This window comes from Borostomias antarcticus (assembly GCF_949987555.1).
Source record: "Borostomias antarcticus genome assembly, chromosome: 1".
Taxonomy (NCBI): domain Eukaryota; kingdom Metazoa; phylum Chordata; class Actinopteri; order Stomiiformes; family Stomiidae; genus Borostomias; species Borostomias antarcticus.
Window position 1 is genome coordinate 59,194,293 of NC_140234.1, and position 22,830 is coordinate 59,217,122.

At 51.6% G+C, this 22,830-nt stretch overlaps 1 protein-coding gene across 1 annotated transcript; it reads right to left on the reverse strand.

Annotated features, from left to right (window-relative positions):
* Nucleotides 1–533: 533 nt before the first annotated feature.
* tlcd3a (TLC domain containing 3A) lies at nt 534–22,624 on the reverse strand (the record flags this gene model as incomplete). The annotated part of the gene is made up of 5 exons (XM_084437068.1): nt 534–875; nt 3,502–3,597; nt 11,670–11,889; nt 13,876–13,962; nt 22,503–22,624. 5 exons carry the CDS (start codon nt 22,622–22,624, stop codon nt 534–536), a joined length of 867 nt encoding a protein of 288 aa, XP_084293194.1.
* Nucleotides 22,625–22,830: the final 206 nt, after the last annotated feature.

Below are 22,830 nucleotides of genomic sequence, written 5' to 3' on the forward strand. Positions count from 1 at the left end.
GCAGAGCCCCGGAGACGGAGGCGGGCGGGGCACGTCCGTCCGTCGTCATCATCAGGGTCTCCGTCCGTATTCTTCCGCTTCTTTTCACAGTTTGTCGTCATGGGGGAACAAGCGTAGCGCGGGACAGACCCTTCGATCTCAAGAGAGCAGTAGGAAACCACAAAATAATCACAGAGGCCTCAAGATGATTATTAGCGGTAGCGCTTGGATTAGCAGGGGAGCGGGGGGGGTACTGATGCAGAAAAGGGAATGGGTGTGTGTGGGGGGGGTGGTGGGGGGTGGGGGGTGGGAGGGATTGGGCGGCGGGGGGGGGGGGGGGGGGGCGAGCAGTAGCAGTACTCATGTAATCGTAATAGTAAGAATAGTAGTAGTACTAATAGTAGTAGTCAGGGGACTGTGGTAAGTAGCAGTAGTGCCCTTGCAGTAGTAATAGTAGTAAGTAGTAGTAGTAGCAGTCGATGGTGGTTCTTTTGCGTTTGACCAGAGCGCAGAGGGAGAGAGGGAGAGAGTGCAACCCCCTCCGCCGTCCACTCCTACTGGTCGCCCTTGTCCGTGACGCCGCCGGCGGCGGTGGGCGTGGCCGGCGAGGCGTGGGCGGAGTCCCGGGCCAGCATGGCGGCGCGCCGGTTTCGCCGGTAGAGGCGGAAGCCCTTGCGGCAGAGCAGCACGAACCAGTAGAGCTGCGGCGCCAGGATGCAGAAGTTGCCCAGGTTGACGGAGAGCGGCAGGTGGAAGGGCACGCCGTAGACGGGCACGCCGTAGTGGCGCCCGTACACCCAGTACATGTAGGGGAAGAGGGCGATCCGGCACATGAAGAAGCTGAGGAGGACCATGCCTCCGTTGGCCTTGTGGACCCAGCCGTCCTGCATGCCCAGCTGGAGGGGCGGAGTCCATAGAGGGACGGAGGGATGGACAGGGAGGAGTTGATAGAGGGATGGAGGGATGGACAGGGAGGAGTTGATAGAGGGATGGAGGGATGGACAGGGAGGAGTCGATAGAGGGATGGAGGGATGGACAGGGAGGAGTTGATAGAGGGATGGAGAGATGGACAGGGAGGAGTTGATAGAGGGATGGAGGGATGGACAGGGAGGAGTTGATAGAGGGATGGACAGGGAGGAGTCGATAGAGGGACGGAGGGATGGACAGGGAGGAGTTGATAGAGGGATGGACAGGGAGGAGTTGATAGAGGGATGGAGAGATGGACAGGGAGGAGTCGATAGAGGGATGGACAGGGAGGAGTTGATAGAGGGATGGAGGGATGGACAGGGAGGAGTCGATAGAGGGATGGACAGGGAGGAGTTGATAGAGGGTTGGACAGGGAGGAGTTGATAGAGGGATGGAGGGATGGACAGGGAGGAGTTGATAGAGGGATGGACAGGGAGGAGTTGATAGAGGGATGGAAAGGGAGGAGTTGATAGAGGGATGGAGGGATGGACAGGGAGGAGTTGATAGAGGGATGGACAGGGAGGAGTTGATAGAGGGATGGAAAGGGAGGAGTTGATAGAGGGACGGAGGGATGGACAGGGAGGAGTTGATAGAGGGATGGAGGGATGGACAGGGAGGAGTTGATAGAGGGATGGACAGGGAGGAGTTGATAGAGGGATGGAGGGATGGACAGGGAGGAGTTGATAGAGGGATGGACAGGGAGGAGTTGATAGAGGGATGGAGGGATGGACAGGGAGGAGTTGATAGAGGGATGGAGGGATGGACAGGGAGGAGTTGATAGAGGGATGGAGGGATGGACAGGGAGGAGTTGATAGAGGGATGGAAAGGGAGGAGTTGATAGAGGGATGGAGGGATGGACAGGGAGGAGTTGTGATGGGAGAGAGAGAGAGAGAGAGCACGGGTCATTTCACAAATCAAATCAAACTTTATTTATGAAGCACATTACATACACAAAGACAACACAACATGCTTCACTGAAAGAAGGGGGGAGGGTGCGCATATACTGATCCTACCCATAATCCTCCAGAGGGAAGCAAATAAACAGCGCACCAATTTGAACCAATGTAGGAGAACTGTAAAAAAATAAAAAAAAATCTTCCCTGACCTCTCTCACGCTCGAGCAAGCTCCTGGAAAATGTTTTACTATCACAGGAACATATTACAGAGCACGTGCGCATAGCATAAATACCCCATTAATGTAACACTAATAAAGGAGATTCATTAACTTGAAAACGATTTAACTTGAAAGGGCAAATATGTTATCGATAACCCCTATCCCAGTAACCTATAATAGGACACATACCACATAATAAAACAATGAACATTTAGCAGCAAGCTCTGTATGTAACAATGTCTGGAGGTAGATAATGGGATCATACACCAGACCGGTCCTGGGGTGAGCGACTACTGGAAATCCTTTTAATTAAATCCTTTCAATTAGGCCGCTTCAATCTGCCTGGAGTGTCGGGTGGGTGGGTGTTGAATTTCGTGGAACAACCCATACGTTCCATTGTGCCAGGCAAGAACAATCGAGCACAGATAAGTCATTCACATGATTATTGATGCATACAGATCTGTCGTTTCGATTTCGAGAGATTTGGCTAGGTTTCAGTGCAGGGTTTGGGAGTTAAGGGTTGGGTTTCAATAGTCTAAAAATGAGCCCTCCCCTCAGGTAATCTCTGATGTCACATGACGGGACTGGTGAAGCGTGTGTATCCATTCATATGACATCAGTGATTTTGAAGTGTGTGTCTGTTTTCAGCAGTATGGTTCTGCCTGATTAGCCACTAGGGGGCAGTGTGAGTAAAGTCGACGTCAGCAGACACACACACAGACCAGGAGGGCCTAGATGGGACACACAGATCCGCCATTACCATGGGTACAGCCACTCAACAGCCAGGGAAAGTTAAGCACGATTAATATCACGCGTCGTGAACTGCGTGTGAGTTATCCTTGTCGGCTGGCATTCTCATTTCCCTGCCACTGACATAAACGTTCCCACGTGCACAGAAGCTCAGAATCTATCCACAGAATGATTTCTACAGTACATTGCTTCATAAATGTTCTTAGCCGTTAGACAAACATACTTCTGGAGCTTGCTCGATCGCCTTGTTGAGAGGGGTCAGGGAAGAATTTTTACAGCTCACTTATCTGGCCCCCGGGTGATTACTGTTTTTTTGCTTCCCTCTGGAATATGTAGAAGTGGGTCGTATGCCCACCTCCCTTGTTCTCTGTAAAGCGCATTGTGTTGCCTCTGGGTATGAAATGCTCTATACAAATAAAGCTTTGATTGATTGATTGAGTACAAGCAGGCCCTTTTTATGTGCATACTTTGGAACTGACCACCCCTGTTGGAGTATTGGCATATTCATTAGAAGCTGGATTTAGCACTGTAAGTGTTTTCTTGCTGAATGTGACGTCTTCTCAAATCTTTTCAAAAGGGTTGTGAGCAGAGTTATGGTTAGGAAGAGTCTTCTTCAAAGTGGGGTTGTGAACCCAACACTGTAAAAGGCCATCACTGTTCAAAATAATTGTGTGTGTGTGTGTGCGTCTCACCTGAATGAGCATCTTCCCTAAGGAGACGAAGGGCGTGCTGAGCTCTGTGAGGAAGAGGCAGCCGATGAAGTAGTCACCCTGTTCCTTCCTGAAGAACTGCCACATGGGAGACAACACAAATTAATACACACATCAAAGACATGCACGCACGCACACACTCACATAGGCACACACCCAAACCATAATTAGGGGCAGGGCAGCCTCAGCTGCCGGTCGCTCTTGTATCTCCCATTCTTCTTCTTCTTCTTCTTCTTCTTCCTAGGAAGTCTGACCTCCCATGCATGAAAAATCAACAAACTTTGCCTCAAAAAAGTCCTCAACTGGGCCAATAGTCCTGATGATGGTGCGCGGGGCGGGGCAGGCACCTTCTCGTGTTCCCCCCCGTCAGTAGCTGCGATTAACCACCATAAGCGAAGCAAAGTCTGCCAACTGAGGGCCACAACCTGGGCTGGTGTTCGGCTGCCACAGGTCGGGGAGAGCAGCCGACGGAACCCAGAATTCTGCAGCTGAATTCCAAAGGGCTCAGCCCCATTAAAATAGCCGTCATCGAACACCTGGCCTGCACCGCCAAGGCCCTCGTCATCCTCCTCCAGGAGACCCACTGCGTAACAGCAGATAAGCTAGTTCTTCCAAATTTCGCTCTAGCTGGGTCTACCCTAAGCAGGAAGCACGGCCTCGCTACGTTCGTACATCAAAGGTTGAAGTGGACTCTCGTCGACCAATCCCCGACTGGCTCGGAAATTGAGTGGCTGTGCGCGGACGTTGGCGGCTTTAAAATCGTGAACGTCTACAAGCCTCCGCCTTCGCGAATCACACCAGTGTATCTCCCAGTCTTCCCCCACCCCTGTCTCTATGCTGGCTTCAATTGTCAGCACAAGGATTGGGGGTACAGCGGCAATACACCCGACGGAGAAAACCTGGCTGCTTGGGCAGCTAACAGCCTAGCCTGGCTGCTGTATGATCCCAAAGGCACAGCCAGCTTTGTCTCAGGTCACTGGAAAACTGGGACGAATCCTGACTTGGCATTCGCGAGCGTCGGCGTTGACAACCGGCTCGCTGATGGACGCATTTTAGTAAAGTTCCTGCGGTCCCAACATCGACCAACGCTGATTACCATGCCTAAACTCATGGACCTCGTCCCGAGTGACCCGGTGAAGGAATGGAACTTCCGAAAGGCCAACTGGAAACGCTACCGCCTCTTTACCCATAGATCCACGAGGTGCCTCCCACCGCCTAACACAACAATGTAGACGAGACGTACCGGGAACTCTGCGGCATACTGGTGAAAGCGGCTAAAAAATCCATCCCATGCGGACGTCGCAATGGCTACAAACTGTGCTGGGATGCGTAGTGTGAGAGTCTCTACTGTGCCTTCCTCTGGGCCCCCCCAGGAGCTGAGTCAGACAGTCTTGCTTCAGCCCTGCTGTCTAGACTCAGCCGAAGGAGACAAAAGCGCTGGGAAGAGGCCATTATCTCCATCGACTTCTCACACTCCAGCCGCAAGGCAGCTCTAGTTGCCGCGATCCCTAAGCCTGAAGGGGACCCCAAGAGTTACCGCCCCATCTCTCTGTTATGTATCCCCTTAAAGACCCTTGAGCGTCTCATCCACGCCTGCGTCAAACCAATCATCGACTCGCTGCTCCCACAGGAGCAGGCCGGGTTCTGGCGTGGGAGATCGACCGTAGATCAAGTCACTTTGATGACTCAATACATCGAGGACAGCTTCTCGGCTAAAAAGAAGGCCGGAGCCGTCTTTATAGACCTGACGGCTGCCTACGACACCGTATGGCACCGCGGCCTCACCTGCAAGCTGCTCCGCCTGCTGCTAGACAGGCACATGGTCAGCATGATCAGGGAGCTTGTCCGAAACCGCAGCTGCACCCTCACCACCGGTAGCGGACAGCGAAGCAGGTTGTGACGCCTTAAGAACGGCGTCCCCCAGGGATCTGTCCTGGCCCCCCTCCTTTATAACATCTACACCTACGACCTGCCGATCACATTCTCCAGGAAGTACGCCTACGCAGACGACCTTGCGCTGGTCTACTCTGCTGGAGACTGGCAGGCCATGGAGGAGACCTTGAGCCAGGACATGCAGACGCTAGCGGCATACCTCCGGAAATGGAGATTGAAGCTCAGCAAGGCAAAGACGGTGTCGGCGGCCTTCCACCTTAACAACAAGGAAGCCAAACATGAGGCGTCGGTGGCCTTCCACCTTAACAACAAGGAAGCCAAACACTGCCTGTAAAACAGTACTGTATGCAGCTACTGCAAATACTCACTCAATAAATCTCCAATGTTCATGAAAAAATGACATGATATGGTAGATTTAGTGTGAATTCTTTCAGAATTTTATTTCAAAAATGTTTTGATAGTACTTTGAAGTCTGTCCTCATTTTGTCCCTTCAAACTACTGCTGTTCATACAGGAATACATACACTACCCACTACCCACAATCCTATAGTGCAACAGCAATGTTTCCACCAATCAGAGATTTTGTTGTTGGCAACCACGCCCCAATAGTGGACCCTACGACTACAACTGGCTAAATTAACTCTGATTGAGAGGACACCTGTGCAAATGACTGTTTGATTGGTTTCCACCTGTCTTGTTAGTGTGTGTATATACAACTTTGTGTTCTGTTCTCCACTTGTTTGTACCTTAGTGTTATTGTTTAGTCTTTGGTTTAGTTTTTTACCTCTTGTGGTGCCTTTAACAAACCTTTTGTTGAAACTGATGAAACCTCCATTTTACATGCACCTGTGACATTTACATGCAACCCTTGATTGCTTGTCAGTGTGAAACCATCTATGGCTTCTCACATGGCGGGTAGCTCAAAAGAGTTCAAGCGCAGGGGGATGCAGAATAAAAATGATAATGCATACTCAGGCATTGTGCTGTGACATGATTTTTAAAATATATTTTTAATTAAAGGTTTAAATTATGGTTTGTGCATTGCCAGTCAGGGATAGCAGTAATTTTGTAGCCCAGTACATAGCCAGCTATTGGTATTCTGGGCCCGATTGTGATAATTGAAAACTGCAGTATTATTAAAAGTGTATTCGTATTGGTACTTGGTACAGTATTGGCAAGTACACAAAAATGAGTACTCATACGGAATAAAATGCTATCGTCCCAAGACTCCCAGCCCTAGTCTGGACCATGGTCCGGCAGAGGTTTCACGCCTGCAAATTTGGTTCAGATCAAACTAACAAGTCCAAAAGTCTGGAGCAAACGAGCCCTAGCAGTATTGAGTCTGCCAGAGGAATGGCAGGATGGGATGCCATGAATAAACCAGTGGGAAAGGCCAGACTTGGTCCTGCCATCTGGCAGAGGGTTGACCTGCAGCTCTGGGTGTAACACAACACCCACCTCACAGACTACCCCCTTCTACTCCTACACCCACCTCACACCAGCATCAGAGTACCCCCTCCTAACACTACCCCAGTCTCAGAGTACCCCCTCCTACCACTACACCCCTCACACTACCCCAGCCTCAGAGTACCCCCTCCTACCACTACACCCCTCACACTACCCCAGCCTCAGAGTACCCCCTCCTTCTACTACACCCACCTCACACTACCCCAGCCTCAGAGTACCCCCTCCTACTACTACACCCCTCACACTACCCCAGCCTCAGAGTACCCCCTCCTTCTACTACACCCCTCACACTACCCCCGCCTCAGAGTACCCCCTCCTTCTACTACACCCCTCACACTACCCCCGCCTCAGAGTACCCCCTCCTTCTACTACACCCCTCACACTACCCCAGCCTCAGAGTACCCCCTCCTACTACCCCAGCCTCAGAGTACCCCCTCCTACTACTACACCCCTCACACTACCCCAGCCTCAGAGTACCCCCTCCTACTACTACACCCCTCACACTACCCCATCCTCAGAGTACCCCCTCCTTCTACTACACCCCTCACACTACCCCAGCCTAATAGTACCCCCTCCTACTACTACACCCCTCACACTACCCCAGCCTCAGAGTACCCCCTCCTACTACTACACCCCTCACACTACCCCATCCTCAGAGTACCCCCTCCTTCTACTACACCCCTCACACTACCCCAGCCTAATAGTACCCCCTCCTACTACTACACCCCTCACACTACCCCAGCCTCAGAGTACCCCCTCCTACTACTACACCCACCTCACACTACCCCAGCCTCAGAGTACCCCCTCCTTCTACTACACCCCTCACACTACACCAGGCTCAGAGTACCCCCTCCTTCTACTACACCCCTCACACTACCCCAGCCTCAGAGTACCCCCTCCTTCTACTACACCCCTCACACTACCCCAGCCTAATAGTACCCCCTCCTTCTACTACACACCTCACACTACCCCAGCCTCAGAGTACCCCCTCCTTCTACTACACCCCTCACACTACCCCAGCCTAATAGTACCCCCTCCTTCTACTACACCCCTCACACTACACCAGCCTCAGAGTACCCCCTCCTACTACTACACCCCTCACACTACCCCAGCCTAATAGTACCCCCTCCTTCTACTACACCCCTCACACTACACCAGCCTCAGAGTACCCCCTCCTACTACTACACCATCTTCACAATACACCGTCCTAACACTACACCGTCCTAACACTACACCCTCCTAATACTACACCCTCCTACTACTACACCATCTTCACAATACACCGTCCTAACACTACACCGTCCTAACACTACACCCTCCTAATACTACACCCTCCTAACACTACACCCTCCTAACACTACACCCTCCTAACACTACACCCTCCTAACACTACATCCTCCTAACACTACACCCTCCTAATACTACACCCTCCTAATACTACACCCTCCTAATACTACATCCTCCTAATACTACACCCTCCTAATACTACACCCTCCTAATACTACATCCTCCTAATACTACACCCTCCTAACACTACACCCTCCTAATACTACACCCTCCTAATACTACACCCTCCTAATACTACACCCTCCTAACACTACACCCTCCTAACACTACACCCTCCTAATACTACACCCTCCTAATACTACACCCTCCTAACACTACACCCTCCTAACACTACACCCTCCTAATACTACACCCTCCTAATACTACATCCTCCTAGCACTATGGCCACTACACCCTCCTAATACTACACCCTCCTAACACTACACCCTCCTAATACTACACCCTCCTAATACTACACCTTCCTAAAACTACACCCTCCTAACACTACACCCTCCTAACACTACACCCTCCTAACACTACACCCTCCTAACACTACACCCTCCTAACACTACACCCTCCTAGCACTACACCCTCCTAACACTACACCCTCCTAACACTACACCCTCCTAACACTACACCCTCCTAACACTACACCCTCCTAACACTACACCCTCCTAACACTACACCCTCCTAATACTACACCCTCCTAATACTACACCCTCCTAATACTACACCCTCCTAATACTACACCCTCCTAACACTACACCCTCCTAATACTACACCCTCCTAATACTACACCCTCCTAATACTACACCCTCCTAACACTACACCCTCCTAACACTACACCCTCCTAACACTACACCCTCCTAACACTACACCCTCCTAATACTACACCCTCCTAACACTACACCCTCCTAACACTACACCCTCCTAACACTACACCCTCCTAATACTACACCCTCCTAATACTACACCCTCCTAATACTACACCCTCCTAACACTACACCCTCCTAATACTACACCCTCCTAATACTACACCCTCCTAATACTACACCCTCCTAGCACTATGCCCACTACACCCTACTAACCCCTGTGTGATCTGTGTGCATGTAAGGGCTGTCACAACATCAAAATCTTCACAATATGATCTATAGCAATCAATAAAAATAATAATGCAATCACTTACAATGCATCTTTAACTGTATTTTAATCCCATGTGTGTTTGTTTTCTCTTCAAAACAGTATAGGCATCTAAAAATAAACAGTGTTCATTTTAGGGTTTTAGTTAATTTTTTTTCTTTTTTTAAATTTTCACACGATATATCATGGCTGGATTATTTATTTCCGTTTTAAATACCGCAATCGTCGCGGCACATTGCGACACCTCTAGCGTGTGTGCCTGCGCATACCCAACGCCTCACAAATGTGTGTACGTCACCGTTTAGTCATGAGGGTGTGTGTGCGTGCGCTACGGAGGTGACTAGAATGCGTGTGTTTGTTGCACAGACCCGTACCTGTAGGGGGGGAGGGAGAGAGGGAGGAGGAGAGAGAGAGGGAGGGGGGGAGAGGAGGAGGAGGAGTGGGAGGAGAATGACAGCAGCTGGATGTGAATAATGGAGAGCTTGTGTAAGGTGATCTCATATCACCACTGACAGCCACAGAAAACAAAGGGCAGGGTTTCCAGTGCACCTGGCCGCCGGACGCTACGGCTGTGTGTGTGTGTGTGTGTGTGTGCGCGCGCATGCGTACATGTGTGTGTATACGAAGGGTGAGGAGAGTAGCTCTGAGAAGAATTGAAAAATGACACAACCGATCTGCCATCACTGTATGTTTAAACAAAGTTGCCTAAAGTCTCGCGTAGCCAGACCTATCGCCACTCTTCGTATTAACACCGGTGCTGGAGGAAGGTCTGGCTGCAAGCCAGTATCATTATGAGATGGGGGTTTAACCAATCACTATCGTCTTGGGCAGCTTTAAGCTTGTTTTTTTCAACAGTGCCCTTGGAAATATCGTCGGCGGGATTGGATATGTCTGCTGGAGTTGAGCGACGCTACCGAGAGGCTTCTCAAAAAAACGCCATCCTGTCAGAGTGGGACGAGCTAAACGGTGAATAAGAGTCGTACTGACAGAGGAGAGAGGCCTTCTTCAGCTCACACAGTCCTTTCCAGGCTGGTCTCTCCTTCTCGCGCTCTCGCTCATCCCTCTTCCCTCGGCTTGGTCACGGAGCAGGCTCTGCTGTGACAACGCCGTCCCGTACAAATGTGTCCGTACGCCATCTTACCCATCATCCTCCTCTCCTTCTTCATCCCTGGATCTGTCGCTCTACCCTGTTGCTTTGAGAGATCACTGATCTGACAAGTGTTTTGTCACGCTGATTGGCTGAAGGAGTTTGTCTGTCAAGGCAAGTGCTCCCGTCCACTCAGAATATCGCTCTGGGCGGATGGAGGTCCAGATAGAATCGCAAAAACTTGGCCTTGCGGCCTCGGCTAATATCCCTTAAGAGAGGCCTGAGTGGGGCAGGGCTGGGGCTGGGGCTGGGGAGTCACTCTCTCACCCTTTCACCTAAATCCCTCGCTCCCTCCCTCCCTCATCCATTCCTCATCCCCTCCCTCTCTCTCTCATACATTCCTCCTCCTCTCTCTCCCTCATCCATTCCCCCTCCCCTCCCTCATCCACTCCTCATCCCCTCCCTCTCTCCCTCATCCATTCCTCATCCTCTCCCTCATCCACTCCTCATCCCCTCCCTCTCTCCCTCATCCATTCCCCCTCCCCTCCCTCATCCACTCCTCATCCCCTCCCTCTCTCCCTCATCCATTCCTCATCCCCTCCCTCCCTCATCCATTCCCCCTCCCTCATCCATCCATCCCTCCTCCCCTCCCTCATCCATTCCCCCTCCCTCATCCATCCATCCCTCCTCCCCTCCCTCATCCATTCCTCATCCCCTCCCTCATCCATTCCTCATCCCCTCCCTCCCTCATCCCTCCCCGTGTCCTCACCAGGGTGACGGGCAGCAGGATGGCCAGCAGCGCGATGTGGTGGAGGACCAGCAGGACCTCATCCCCTCCCTCCCTCCCTCATCCCCTCCCTCATCCCTCCCTCATCCCTCCCCGTGTCCTCACCAGGGTGACGGGCAGCAGGATGGCCAGCAGGGCGATGTGGTGGAGGACCAGCAGGACCTCATCCCCTCCCTCCCTCCCTCATCCCTCCCTCATCCCTCCCTCATCCCTCACCAGCGTGACGGGCAGCAGGATGGCCAGCAGGGCGATGTGGTGAAGGACCAGCAGGACCTCATCCCCTCCCTCATCCCCTCCCTCATCCCTCCCTCATCCCTCCCCGTGTCCTCACCAGGGTGACGGGCAGCAGGATGGCCAGCAGCGCGATGTGGTGCAGGACCAGCAGGACCTCATCCCCTCCCTCCCTCCCTCCCTCATCCCTCCCTCATCCATCCCTCCCCGTGTCCTCACCAGCGTGACGGGCAGCAGGATGGCCAGCAGGGCGATGTGGTGCAGGACCAGCAGGACCTCGCGGCGGACGAAGGAGCTGACCGTCTTCAGGGAGTGCTCCTTGTACTCCTCGTGCCCTTTCACCCGGAAGCGGTAGTAGTGGCTGAGGTACATGGCGTAGAGGTCGTAGGTCATGTAGGGCACGCCGTACCAGATGACAAAGTAGGTGGCCAGCCAATGCCTGAGAGAAAAAGGGGGAAAAAAATTGTTTCGGTGAACAAAAACAATCCATCATGGCCACATGCGCACACACACGTGCACACGGCTTAGGCCGCTGTAATGAAGAGCGTGCGTAGAGCACCTTAAATAAAAGCAGGCTGTTAATCGTGAGAACAGAGCTCTGTGTGAACTCGGGGGGGAGCAGAGCTAAGCCTCCGACCTTTCACCCCGTTTTGGATCGGCCTTGAAACAACGGCATCAAGGTCGCTTAGGAGCGCCCTCGAGCGCCGGGAGATTAGGGCAGAATGTTCCAGAACTTACCACAACAGCGCTGAGACACCTTGGGATCTTCCTATTACTTTCAGGAATAAGTGCAAAAACACATTTGCGGTTGCTTCCATTTTATAATGTAGAAAGAGAGTGAGACACAGAGATACATCCCCCGCTCTCTCTGACACGCACGCACGCAGACAGACAGACAGACAGACAGACAGACAGACAGACAGACAGACAGACAGACAGACAGACAGACAGACAGACAGACAGACAGACACAGACAGACAGAGACAGACAGAGACAGACAGAGACAGACACACAGACACAGACACACACACACACACACACACACACACACACACACACACACACACACACACACACACACACACACACACACACACACACACACACACACACACACACACACACACAGGGTAGTCCGATAAGTCACACAGGGTAGTCCGATAAGTCAATCAAAATGTTAGTAGTCCTTCCTGTGCCAACATCCTGTACTCTGATCATGACGCCCTCCAATCTGAGCAGCATCACGGTTTGCTGAAGGCTCAGTGACTCCATGGAACACCACCCTCTCTCTCCTCTGCCTCTTAGATGTACATGTTATCACATATCACATACATACATTTACCCTCTCTCTCCTCTGCCTCTTAGATGTACATGTTATCACATATCACATACATATATACATGTTATCACATATCACATACATATCTACATTTACCCTCTCTCTCCTCTGCCTCTTAGATGTACATGTTATCACATATCACATACATATATACGTATATGTATTTACTGTATATAAATGTTATCACATATCACATACATATCTACATTTATGCATTTACTGTATACATATACACATATATATGTATGTGAGAGGGAGGAAAAGGCACTGAGACCATGGCTCTGACGGAGTGTGTGTGTGTGTGCGCGTGTGTGTGTGTGCGTGTGTGTGTGTGTGATCTAGAGCGTGCTCCTTGTGACCGACATGCTGCGGGGCCTGTGCAATGCTGTGGGGGGGTATTAGGTCCTTGGGGGGGGGGGGGGGGGGGGGGGGGGATTAACAGCCTGATGACAGGTAATAACGTAGCCAAGGCCGGGCTAACGACGGCCGGGTCGGGCTATTACTTTAGCATTAGCATTAGCCTCGCGCCGACTCCACCGAGCCTGCATATAAACCCGGGGACGCTACGCGCTAGGCTAGGCTAACTCCCGGCGGTCTGACTCGGCAGGTGGGGTTAGCCGTGACGGACTGCGGAGGGACGTTGAGGTTGATGGGACCGGACGCGGAACAGCTGGTGAGACCGCGTGCGCCGGGGCTGGAAGTGACAGATGGGCGATTGTCCTTGAGTGGACGGACCATGAGGTTAGCAGATGTGTCGGGGGGGGGTGGAGATGGAGAACATGGCCGCCGTCGGTATGCGTGAGGATGACTGACGGGCTGTGCAGGTGTAACCGGAGCACACTGGGATATTAGTGTGGTCCCGTGGAGAGAAAGGGAGTGTGTGTGTGTGTGTGTGTGTGTGTGTGTGTGTGTGTGTGTGTGTGTGTGTGTGTGTGTGTGCGTGTGTTTGTTCAGCAAGGGGCGAGAGTATTCACGGTTCCCATTAGGTTGTGTTGCCTTGGTGACACTCCAGTTCACTCCAGGCCACTGGGTCGCCGCCCCCCGCCCCCCCGATAAGAACGCCACCGTGCGATTGGGCGGCCTCACCTGTCCATCATGACGTTGCCGCTGCAGGATGACACCACGATGACCCCGGCCGTGGTTGCCATGACGGCGTGGATGGAAGACACCAGCCTGGAAGACACGAGACAAACGTTGACGTTCACAGACTCCGCCCAGTCACAATGTCCATCACCCTGTCCTAACACTGAAAAACAAACTCATCTCCCGAACACATTAAAAATGAATATGGGAACCCACCTTTTCATTATTCATATTCACCATCACTATGATTTCAAATGTTTATGTGATGAGTTGAGGTTTGTCAAAAAAGCCGCAAAAGACTCCTTTTTCTCTCTCCTATGATGCTTTTAGCCTCTCTCACTCTGAAATGTAATTTAATGCAATGTATTATAAATGTTCTTAGCCGGTAGACAAACATACTCCAGGAGCTTGCTCGATCGCCTCGTTGAGAGGGGTCAGGGAAGAATTTTTACAGCTCACTTATCTGGCCCCCGGGTGATACTGTTTTTTTTCTTCCCTCTGGAATATGTAGAGAGTGGGTCATATGCCCACCTCCCTTGTTCTCTGTAAAGCGCATTGTGTTGCCTCTGGGTATGAAATGCGCTTTACAAATAAAGCTTTGATTGATTGATTGATTAAATGTCACACAAATAAGTCAGTGTTTTAAAGGATGCAAGTGTGTGTAAGTGATGCAGCAGGATGGCCCGGATGTGACATGTCGTTTTCCCTGTGCATTCCAAGCCAATGACAGATGTAGGATTCTTCAGATACTGACCCACTAGCAGCTACGCTAGCAAACTGACCGATATTTCTTTCTTTCTTCTTCCCGCATGTCATGTATTCCAGGAAGTCTATACCACGTTGGCATGAGGTCGAATCCCAAAAGAAAGTTAGCACTGTTAAAGGGGTAGTGTGCGATTTTATACATATAGTCCTATTTGTGGTCTGTCTATCATGAACCTGAAACATAGAGACCATCATTTCACTGATGGTTCCAGTATTGAGCTGCAGTTTTTATCCAGGCTCTCACTGGGCTACAATGGAAGTCAATGGGGCGAACGCAAATGCTTGAAAAAAAACTATGATGAATGTGCTTTTCGGATCGTAGGGTCGGCAGTTCGAATCCCGGCTCTTCCTGGCGACATGTCGAAGAGTCCTTGGGCAAGACGCTCCCAATGAGCAGGCTAGCACTTTGCATGGCAGCTGCCGCCGTTGGTGTGAATGGGTGAATGAGAGGCCTTCATTCTAAAGCGCTTTGGATAAATATAGTCCATTTCCCATATTTGGCTTCGCTGCAGGAATTAGTGACATTTACTGTGGGGTTGACTCCACATTTTAAGAACCGCGCGTGATGCATGCTAACATTCAACCAGGTGCACCCAAACCGCTCCGAGAAGGCTCTGGACATCGCACATAAACTAGTAACAAGCATAACGTCTACTGTCACTTTAAATTGTGCTTTTAAAGGCCTTCCTCGGATAGTCATCCTACTCTAAACCAGCCCAGATGGTGATGAACATCCACCCGTACACCGGCACGCTAGCCTGATCTTGTACCGTACGTCAGGCTGGATTGACCAGGCGGGTAGTCCCCCCCCCCCTCACCCCACCCCCACCCTCACCCCCACCCCCCCCCTCGCCTTCTGGCTCTGAGACAACTTGGCACCTTGGGCCGATGAACAGCTCTGAAATATGAAGGAATCTCATTCATTCGCCCTCAGCACAGATACTTGCCAATCCTGCATTTTATGCTCTTTTCGATTTCCAAATGATGAAAGGTGATTGTTTACCGAGAGAGGGAGAGAGAGAGTGTGTGTGTGTGTGTGTGTGTGTGCGTGCATCACAGTCATTTCCGGCTGCGACCGGCAACCTGCTGCTCGTCGGCCCGGCCTGTTCTTTCGCAGGTATGCAGTCATGACGCTTGGCTCAGCATGGAATCACCGGTCATGTGACCTGCTAGCCCCGGGCCCTGAGCTGGATAAGACTACACCCCCCTTCCTCTCTCTCTCTCTCTCTCCCTCCCTCCCGCTCTCTCTCTCTCTCTCTCTCTCCCTCCCTCCCGCTCTCTCTCTCTCCCTCCCTCCCTCTCTCTCTCCCTCCCGCTCTCTCTCTCCCTCCCGCTCTCTCTCTCTCTCCCGCTCTCTCTCCCTCCCTCCCTCCCTCTCTCCCTCCCTCCCTCCCTCTCTCGCCCTCCCTCCCTCCCTCTCTCTCCCCCTCTCTCTCTCTCCCTCCCTCCCTCCCTCTCTCCCTCCCTCTCCCCCTCTCTCTCCCTCTCTCTCCCTCCCTCCCTCTCTCTCTCTCCCTCCCTCTCTCTCTCTCCCCCTCTCTCTCTCTCTCTCCCTCCCTCCCTCCCTCTCTCTCGTTTTCACCCCCTCACGCTCTCCCAGGGCTGCTCCCTCAGTCACAAGACCTAGATTTGCACAATCCAGTCATTGTGTCCTGCGGTACCCCTTTAAAGGTATAGCGGAGGTGTGGAGGGTGTGGAGAGGTGGAATGATGGAGGGAGGTGAGGGAGGAGGGGGGGAGACATTTTGTAAGTTTTCCTTCCTTCCCGTGTCGTACAAGGAGACAACCTTGATTTCCCTTCGAGAACACCGGTTTTTTTTATCCCCTAGCTACTGTACACAGCCCACACGTTCACAGACTGCCCCCTCTCTCTCTCTCTCTCTCTCTCTCTCTCTCTCTCTGCACCCCTCCATCCATCCATCCCTCACTCTCCCCCTCTCTCTCCCTCTGCACCCCTCCGTCCATCCATCCATCCATTCCTCCCTCTCCCCCTCTCTCTCTCCCTCTGCACCCCTCCAACCATCCATCCATCCATCCATCCATCCCTCCCTCTCCCCCTCTCTCTCTCTCCCTCTGCACCCCTCCGTCCATCCATCCATTCCTCCCTCTCTCTCTCTCCCTCTGCACCCCTCCATCCCTCCCTCTCCCCCTCTCTCTCCCTCTGCACCCCTCCGTCCATCCATCCATCCATTCCTCCCTCTCCCCCTCTCTCTCTCCCTCTGCACCCCTCCATCCATCCATCCATCCCTCTCCCCCTCTCTCTCTTTCCCTCTGCACCCCTCCATCCATCCATCCCTCCCCCTCTCTCTCTGCACCCCTCCATCCATCCATCCCTCCCTCTCTCTCTTTCCCTCTGCACCCCTCCATCCATCCATCCCTCCCCCTCTCTCTCTGCACCCCTCCATCCATCCATCCCTCCCTCTCTCTCTCCCTCTGCACCCCTCTATCCATCCATCCATCCATCCCTCCCTCTCCCCCTCTCCCTCTGCACCCCTCCGTCCATCCATCCATCCATTCCTCCCTCTCCCCCTCTCTCTCTCTCCCTCTGCACCCCTCCATCCATCCATCCCTCCCTCTCCCCCTCTGCACCCCTCCATCCATCCATCCGTCCATCCATCCATCCATCCCTCCCTCTCCCTCCCTCTGCACCCCTCCATCCATCCATCCGTCCATCCATCCATCCATTCCTCCCTCTCCCCCTCTCTCTCTCCCTCTGCACCCCTCCATCCATCCCTCTCCCCGTCTCTCTCTCTCCACCCCTCCATCCATCCATCCATCCATCCATCCATTCCTCCCTCTCCCCCTCTCTCTCTCCCTCTGCACCCCTCCATCCCTCCCTCTCCCCCTCTCTCTCCCTCTACACCCCTCCATCCATCCCTCCCTCTCTCTCTCTCTCCCTCTGCACCCCTCCATCCATCCATCCCTCTCTCTCTCTCCCTCTGCACCCCTCCATCCATCCATCCATCCATTCCTCCCTCTCCCCCTCTCTCTCTCTCCCTCTGCACCCCTCCATCCATCCATCCATCCATCCATCCATCCATCCATCCATTCCTCCGTCTCCCCCTCTCTCTCTCTTTCCCTCGATTTCTCTCTCCCCCCCCCCCCCTCTCCGGAGGTGACTATACATCACCACCATCACATGACACTTCACTGGTTAGGTAGAAGTTAGGTGACTATACATCACCACCATCACATGACGCTTCACTGGTTAGGTAGAAGTTAGGTGACTATACATCACCACCATCACATGACGCTTCACTGGTTAAGTATATTACTCTGTTATAGTCTCATTAGGTACTAGGGTGGCAAAATTCAGGAATATTTACTTACTTCCCATGGGAATTAATGGGAATTAATGGGATTTAATGGGAATTAACGGCAAAAGCTGGTGAACAGAATATATTCCCAAAAATGTCCAGTTTATTCCCTCTACACCCCTCCATCCATCCCTCCCTCTCTCTCTCTCTCCCTCTGCACCCCTCCATCCATCCATCCCTCTCTCTCTCTCCCTCTGCACCCCTCCATCCATCCATCCATTCCTCCCTCTCCCCCTCTCTCTCTCTCCCTCTGCACCCCTCCATCCATCCATCCATCCATCCATCCATCCATCCATTCCTCCGTCTCCCCCTCTCTCTCTCTCTTTCCCTCGATTTCTCTCTCCCCCCCCCCCTCTCCGGAGCAGGGTTCCCTGCCCTCTCCCCAGGTTAATGGGGTGTGTAATTTAAAAGCCTGGTTCTGGTTCGGAGCGGAGGGGAAGGGAAGAATGCAGTGTCGGGAGGAAAAGTGACAGAGAAGGAGAAGTGAAAAAGGAGCAAACAGTTTTGAACTTGTTGTCGGCTCCTCGTCGTGTTCCAGTGAGAGAGTGTTTTTGTTTAGTGAGCGCTCAGGTCTAGTGAGGGAGGGAGGCCAACAGTAGATAGGTACTCGGTTATAGCCTGGGTAGGTATACTACTGACCTGGGTAGGTACACTACTGACCTGGGTAGGTATACTACTGACCTGGGTAGGTACACTACTGACCTGGGTAGGTACACTACTGACCTGGGTAGGTATACTACTGACCTGGGTAGGTATACTACTGACCTGGGTAGGTATACTACTGACCTGGGTAGGTATACTACTGACCTGGGTAGGTCTACTACTGACCTGGGTAGGTACACTACTGACCTGGGTAGGTACACTACTGACCTGGGTAGGTACACTACTGACCTGGGTAGGTATACTACTGACCTGGGTAGGTATACTACTGACCTGGGTAGTTATACTACTGACCTGGGTAGGTATACTACTGACCTGGGTAGGTATACTACTGACCTGGGTAGGTATACTACTGACCTGGGTAGGTATACTACTGACCTGGGTAGGTATACTACTGACCTGGGTAGTTATACTACTGACCTGGGTAGGTATACTACTGACCTGGGTAGGTATACTACTGACCTGGGTAGTTATACTACTGACCTGGGTAGGTATACTACTGACCTGGGTAGGTACACTACTGACCTGGGTAGGTAGTACACTACTCTGTGATAGCCTGGGTAGGTAGTACACTACTCTGTGATAGCTTGGGTAGGTAGTACACTACTCTGTTATAGCCTGGGCAGGTAGTACACTACTCTGTTATAGCCTGGGTAGGTAGTACACTACTCTGTGATAGCCTGGGTAGGTAGGACACTACTCTGTTATAGCTTGGGTAGGTAGTACACTACTCTGTGATAGCTTGGGTAGGTAGTACACTACTCTGTTATAGCCTGGGTAGGTAGTACACTACTCTGTTATAGCTTGGGTAGGTAGTACACTACTCTGTTATAGCTTGGGTAGGTAGTACACTACTCTGTTATAGCCTGGACAGGTAGTACACTACTCTGTTATAGCTTGGGCAGGTAGTACACTACTCTGTTATAGCCTGGACAGGTAGTACACTACTCTGTGATAGCTTGAGTAGGTAGTACACTACTCTGTTATAGTCTGGACAGGTAGTACACTACTCTGTTATAGCCTGGACAGGTAGTACAGTACTCTGTTATAGCCTAGGTAGGTAGTACACTACTCTGTGATAGCCTGGGTAGGTAGGACACTACTCTGTGATAGCTTGGGTAGGTAGTACACTACTCTGTTGTAGCCTGGACAGGTAGTACACTACTCTGTTATAGCCTGGGTAGGTAGTACACTACTCTGTGATAGCCTGGGAAGGTAGTACACTACTCTGTTATAGCCTGGGTAGGTAGTACACTACTCTGTGATAGCCTGGGTAGGTAGTACACTACTCTGTTATAGCCTGGGCAGGTAGTACACTACTCTGTGATAGCCTGGGTAGGTAGTACACTACTCTGTGATAGCCTGGGTAGGTAGTACACTACTGTTCTAGTCTGTCCACTGCTCTGCCCAGGTGTGGGTGCAGGCTGAGGTGGACGGACCAGCTGATCTGTTCCTCTGAGAAGCCAGAGAGCAGAGTGGAGAGTGGAGACCTCCTGGCAAGCTGGCAGAGGGCTTGGGTATCAACCTTTCAGCACTTTTCCTGACAGTTGAACTCAGAAAAAAGGCCTGCAGGTGCAGTTTTGGTATGTTTTCTTTTTTTGAGGGTGGCGTGTGTGTGTGTGTGTGTGTGGGGGGGGGGGGGGGGCTCACAGGGACAAAGGTCATCTTTATGAATCATCATAGGTCATCTTTATGAATCACTTGATTGTGTTCTATCTGAACTAGGTGTAGCTGAGCAAGGTCTGACATGTTATGACAGAAAAGGTGCTACGTTATGCTACTCTTTAAGACCACAGCCTCTGACTAGAACTGGCTAGAACGGAGACGGTGCTAATCCCCATGGAAATCTGCGCTCTCTTAACTGGGACAAGGTCATACCTTGAGGTGCCTGTTGCAATCATGCCATAAACATTGTCCGGCCGGCTGGCTGACGGAGCCAGAGTGGACTAAAATACCACAAAAGTGGAAGTGAAGAAGACACAGAAAGCATCTTTTTAGCCATCGTAAGGACTCAGTTACATGGAGAATCAAAGAGTGAAGCTTAGTTTAATGCGACGGGTTATATAAACTATGGACATTCCTTAGAAATACTACTGGCCAAGGCCTACAGCCAAATCATCTTGCTAAATGAGGTAACTAAAGCACGGCCCAAATAGGTCCTAGCACAGGGATGGGGAGACCTGTACCGTCTTGAACCAGCCAATAAGAGGATCTTCAATCAATCAATCAATCAAAGCTTTATTTGTCACTTCATCAATTTAGCCCCATGAATGCGGTTGCATTGTGGACATAAGATGCATCTCTTCCCCCCCAAACACCCACTGGGATACAACATGGTCACAAAATACGTTAGACGTACATTTAAAACGTATCTAGCCAGGAAAGCCAATTGGAAGCCATTCAATTGCCATGCTGGATTTTTTATCGACTTTCTAACCACCGGGGCTACTAACTACTACCCCCACCGGGGCTACTAACTACTACCCCCACCGGGGCTACTAACTACTACCCCCGCTGGTAGAACACGCACAACAACATGACCTGAACAACGTGTGAACTGTAGCAAACTGACAGGGGCATAGGTATACTACTGACCTGGGTAGGTATACTACTAACCTGGGTAGGTATACTACTGACCTGGGTAGGTATACTGCTGACCTGGGTAGGTACACTACTGACCTGGGTAGGTATACTACTGACCTGGGTAGGTACACTACTGACCTGGGTAGGTATACTACTGACCTGGGTAGGTATACTACTGACCTGGGTAGGTATACTACTGACCTGGGTAGGTACACTACTGACCTGGGTAGGTATACTACTGACCTGGGTAGGTACACTACTGACCTGGGTAGGTACACTACTGACCTGGGTAGGTATACTACTGACCTGGGTAGGTATACTACTGACCTGGGTAGGTATACTACTGACCTGGGTAGGTACACTACTGACCTGGGTAGGTATACTACTGACCTGGGTAGGTATACTACTGACCTGGGTAGGTACACTACTGACCTGGGTAGGTACACTACTGACCTGGGTAGGTACACTACTGACCTGGGTAGGTATACTACTGACCTGGGTAGGTATACTACTGACCTGGGTAGGTACACTACTGACCTGGGTAGGTATACTACTGACCTGGGTAGGTATACTACTGACCTGGGTAGGTATACTACTGACCTGGGTAGGTACTGACCTGGGTAGGTACACTACTGACCTGGGTAGGTACACTACTGACCTGGGTAGGTATACTACTGACCTGGGTAGGTATACTACTGACCTGGGTAGGTATACTACTGACCTGGGTAGGTACACTACTGACAGGGGCATTCGAGGGGGGTAAATTTACGCACAGCTCCCGAGTAATGAAGACAGCCGGGGTTATAGCTCGAAAAAACACCCGGAGGCATCAACACATGCGTCCTAAAAAGCCTTTCCCGTTAGATGAGCATTAGTGGATTAATAGGAGCGTGATTAAGGCCAGAGGAGAGGCTCTGTAACGCAGCGCTTTAGTTACATTGCGTAACTCCGCACGCAGCGCCGGGGGGATTATCAGGAGTGACAGGCAGGGTTCAAATGAGCATCGAGCAGACCCCAACCCCACGACAAGAGCACAGTCTAACATGGGTTGCGATTCGCTATAAATACTCAACGTTAGTAACTACAAGGATACAGCTGCAACACGGTTTTATTATGATACATTTGTGGGTAACACAAAACACAACTACATGAAATTACATATTAATGTAATATGTTGAGCGCAGCTTAAAGACCCAATTTGAGCTAACGTTAGCATTAGCACGCTCTGCAGTGACTGATCCCAGATCAGCACCAGCTGCTAGACCCACAAATAACACTTATAATGCAAAAGAGGGTTTATAGTTACCTCTCACTAACCAGCACCACGTCTGCATCGGTCCACTGTCTGAAGATGGCCGGTAGTACCCTCCTAAACACGAAGAACAGCCCGGGGAAGACCACCACGCCGCACGCCAGCACCTCCAACATCCTGGCGGTGCACTTGTATACTAGATAGTACACTAATGTGTCTGGGAAGGACGCACGGTCCTAGCGGGTTTAAACACACCGGGTTTGAACACCGGTGACTGGGAATCACCGTAAGTGCTCGAGAGACTAGATCCAGTCACCGGTGACCGCTGCGTGTTTTTCCGCCTTGGCTCGAGCGCACCGACCGCCTGCACGCAGACTCCCGG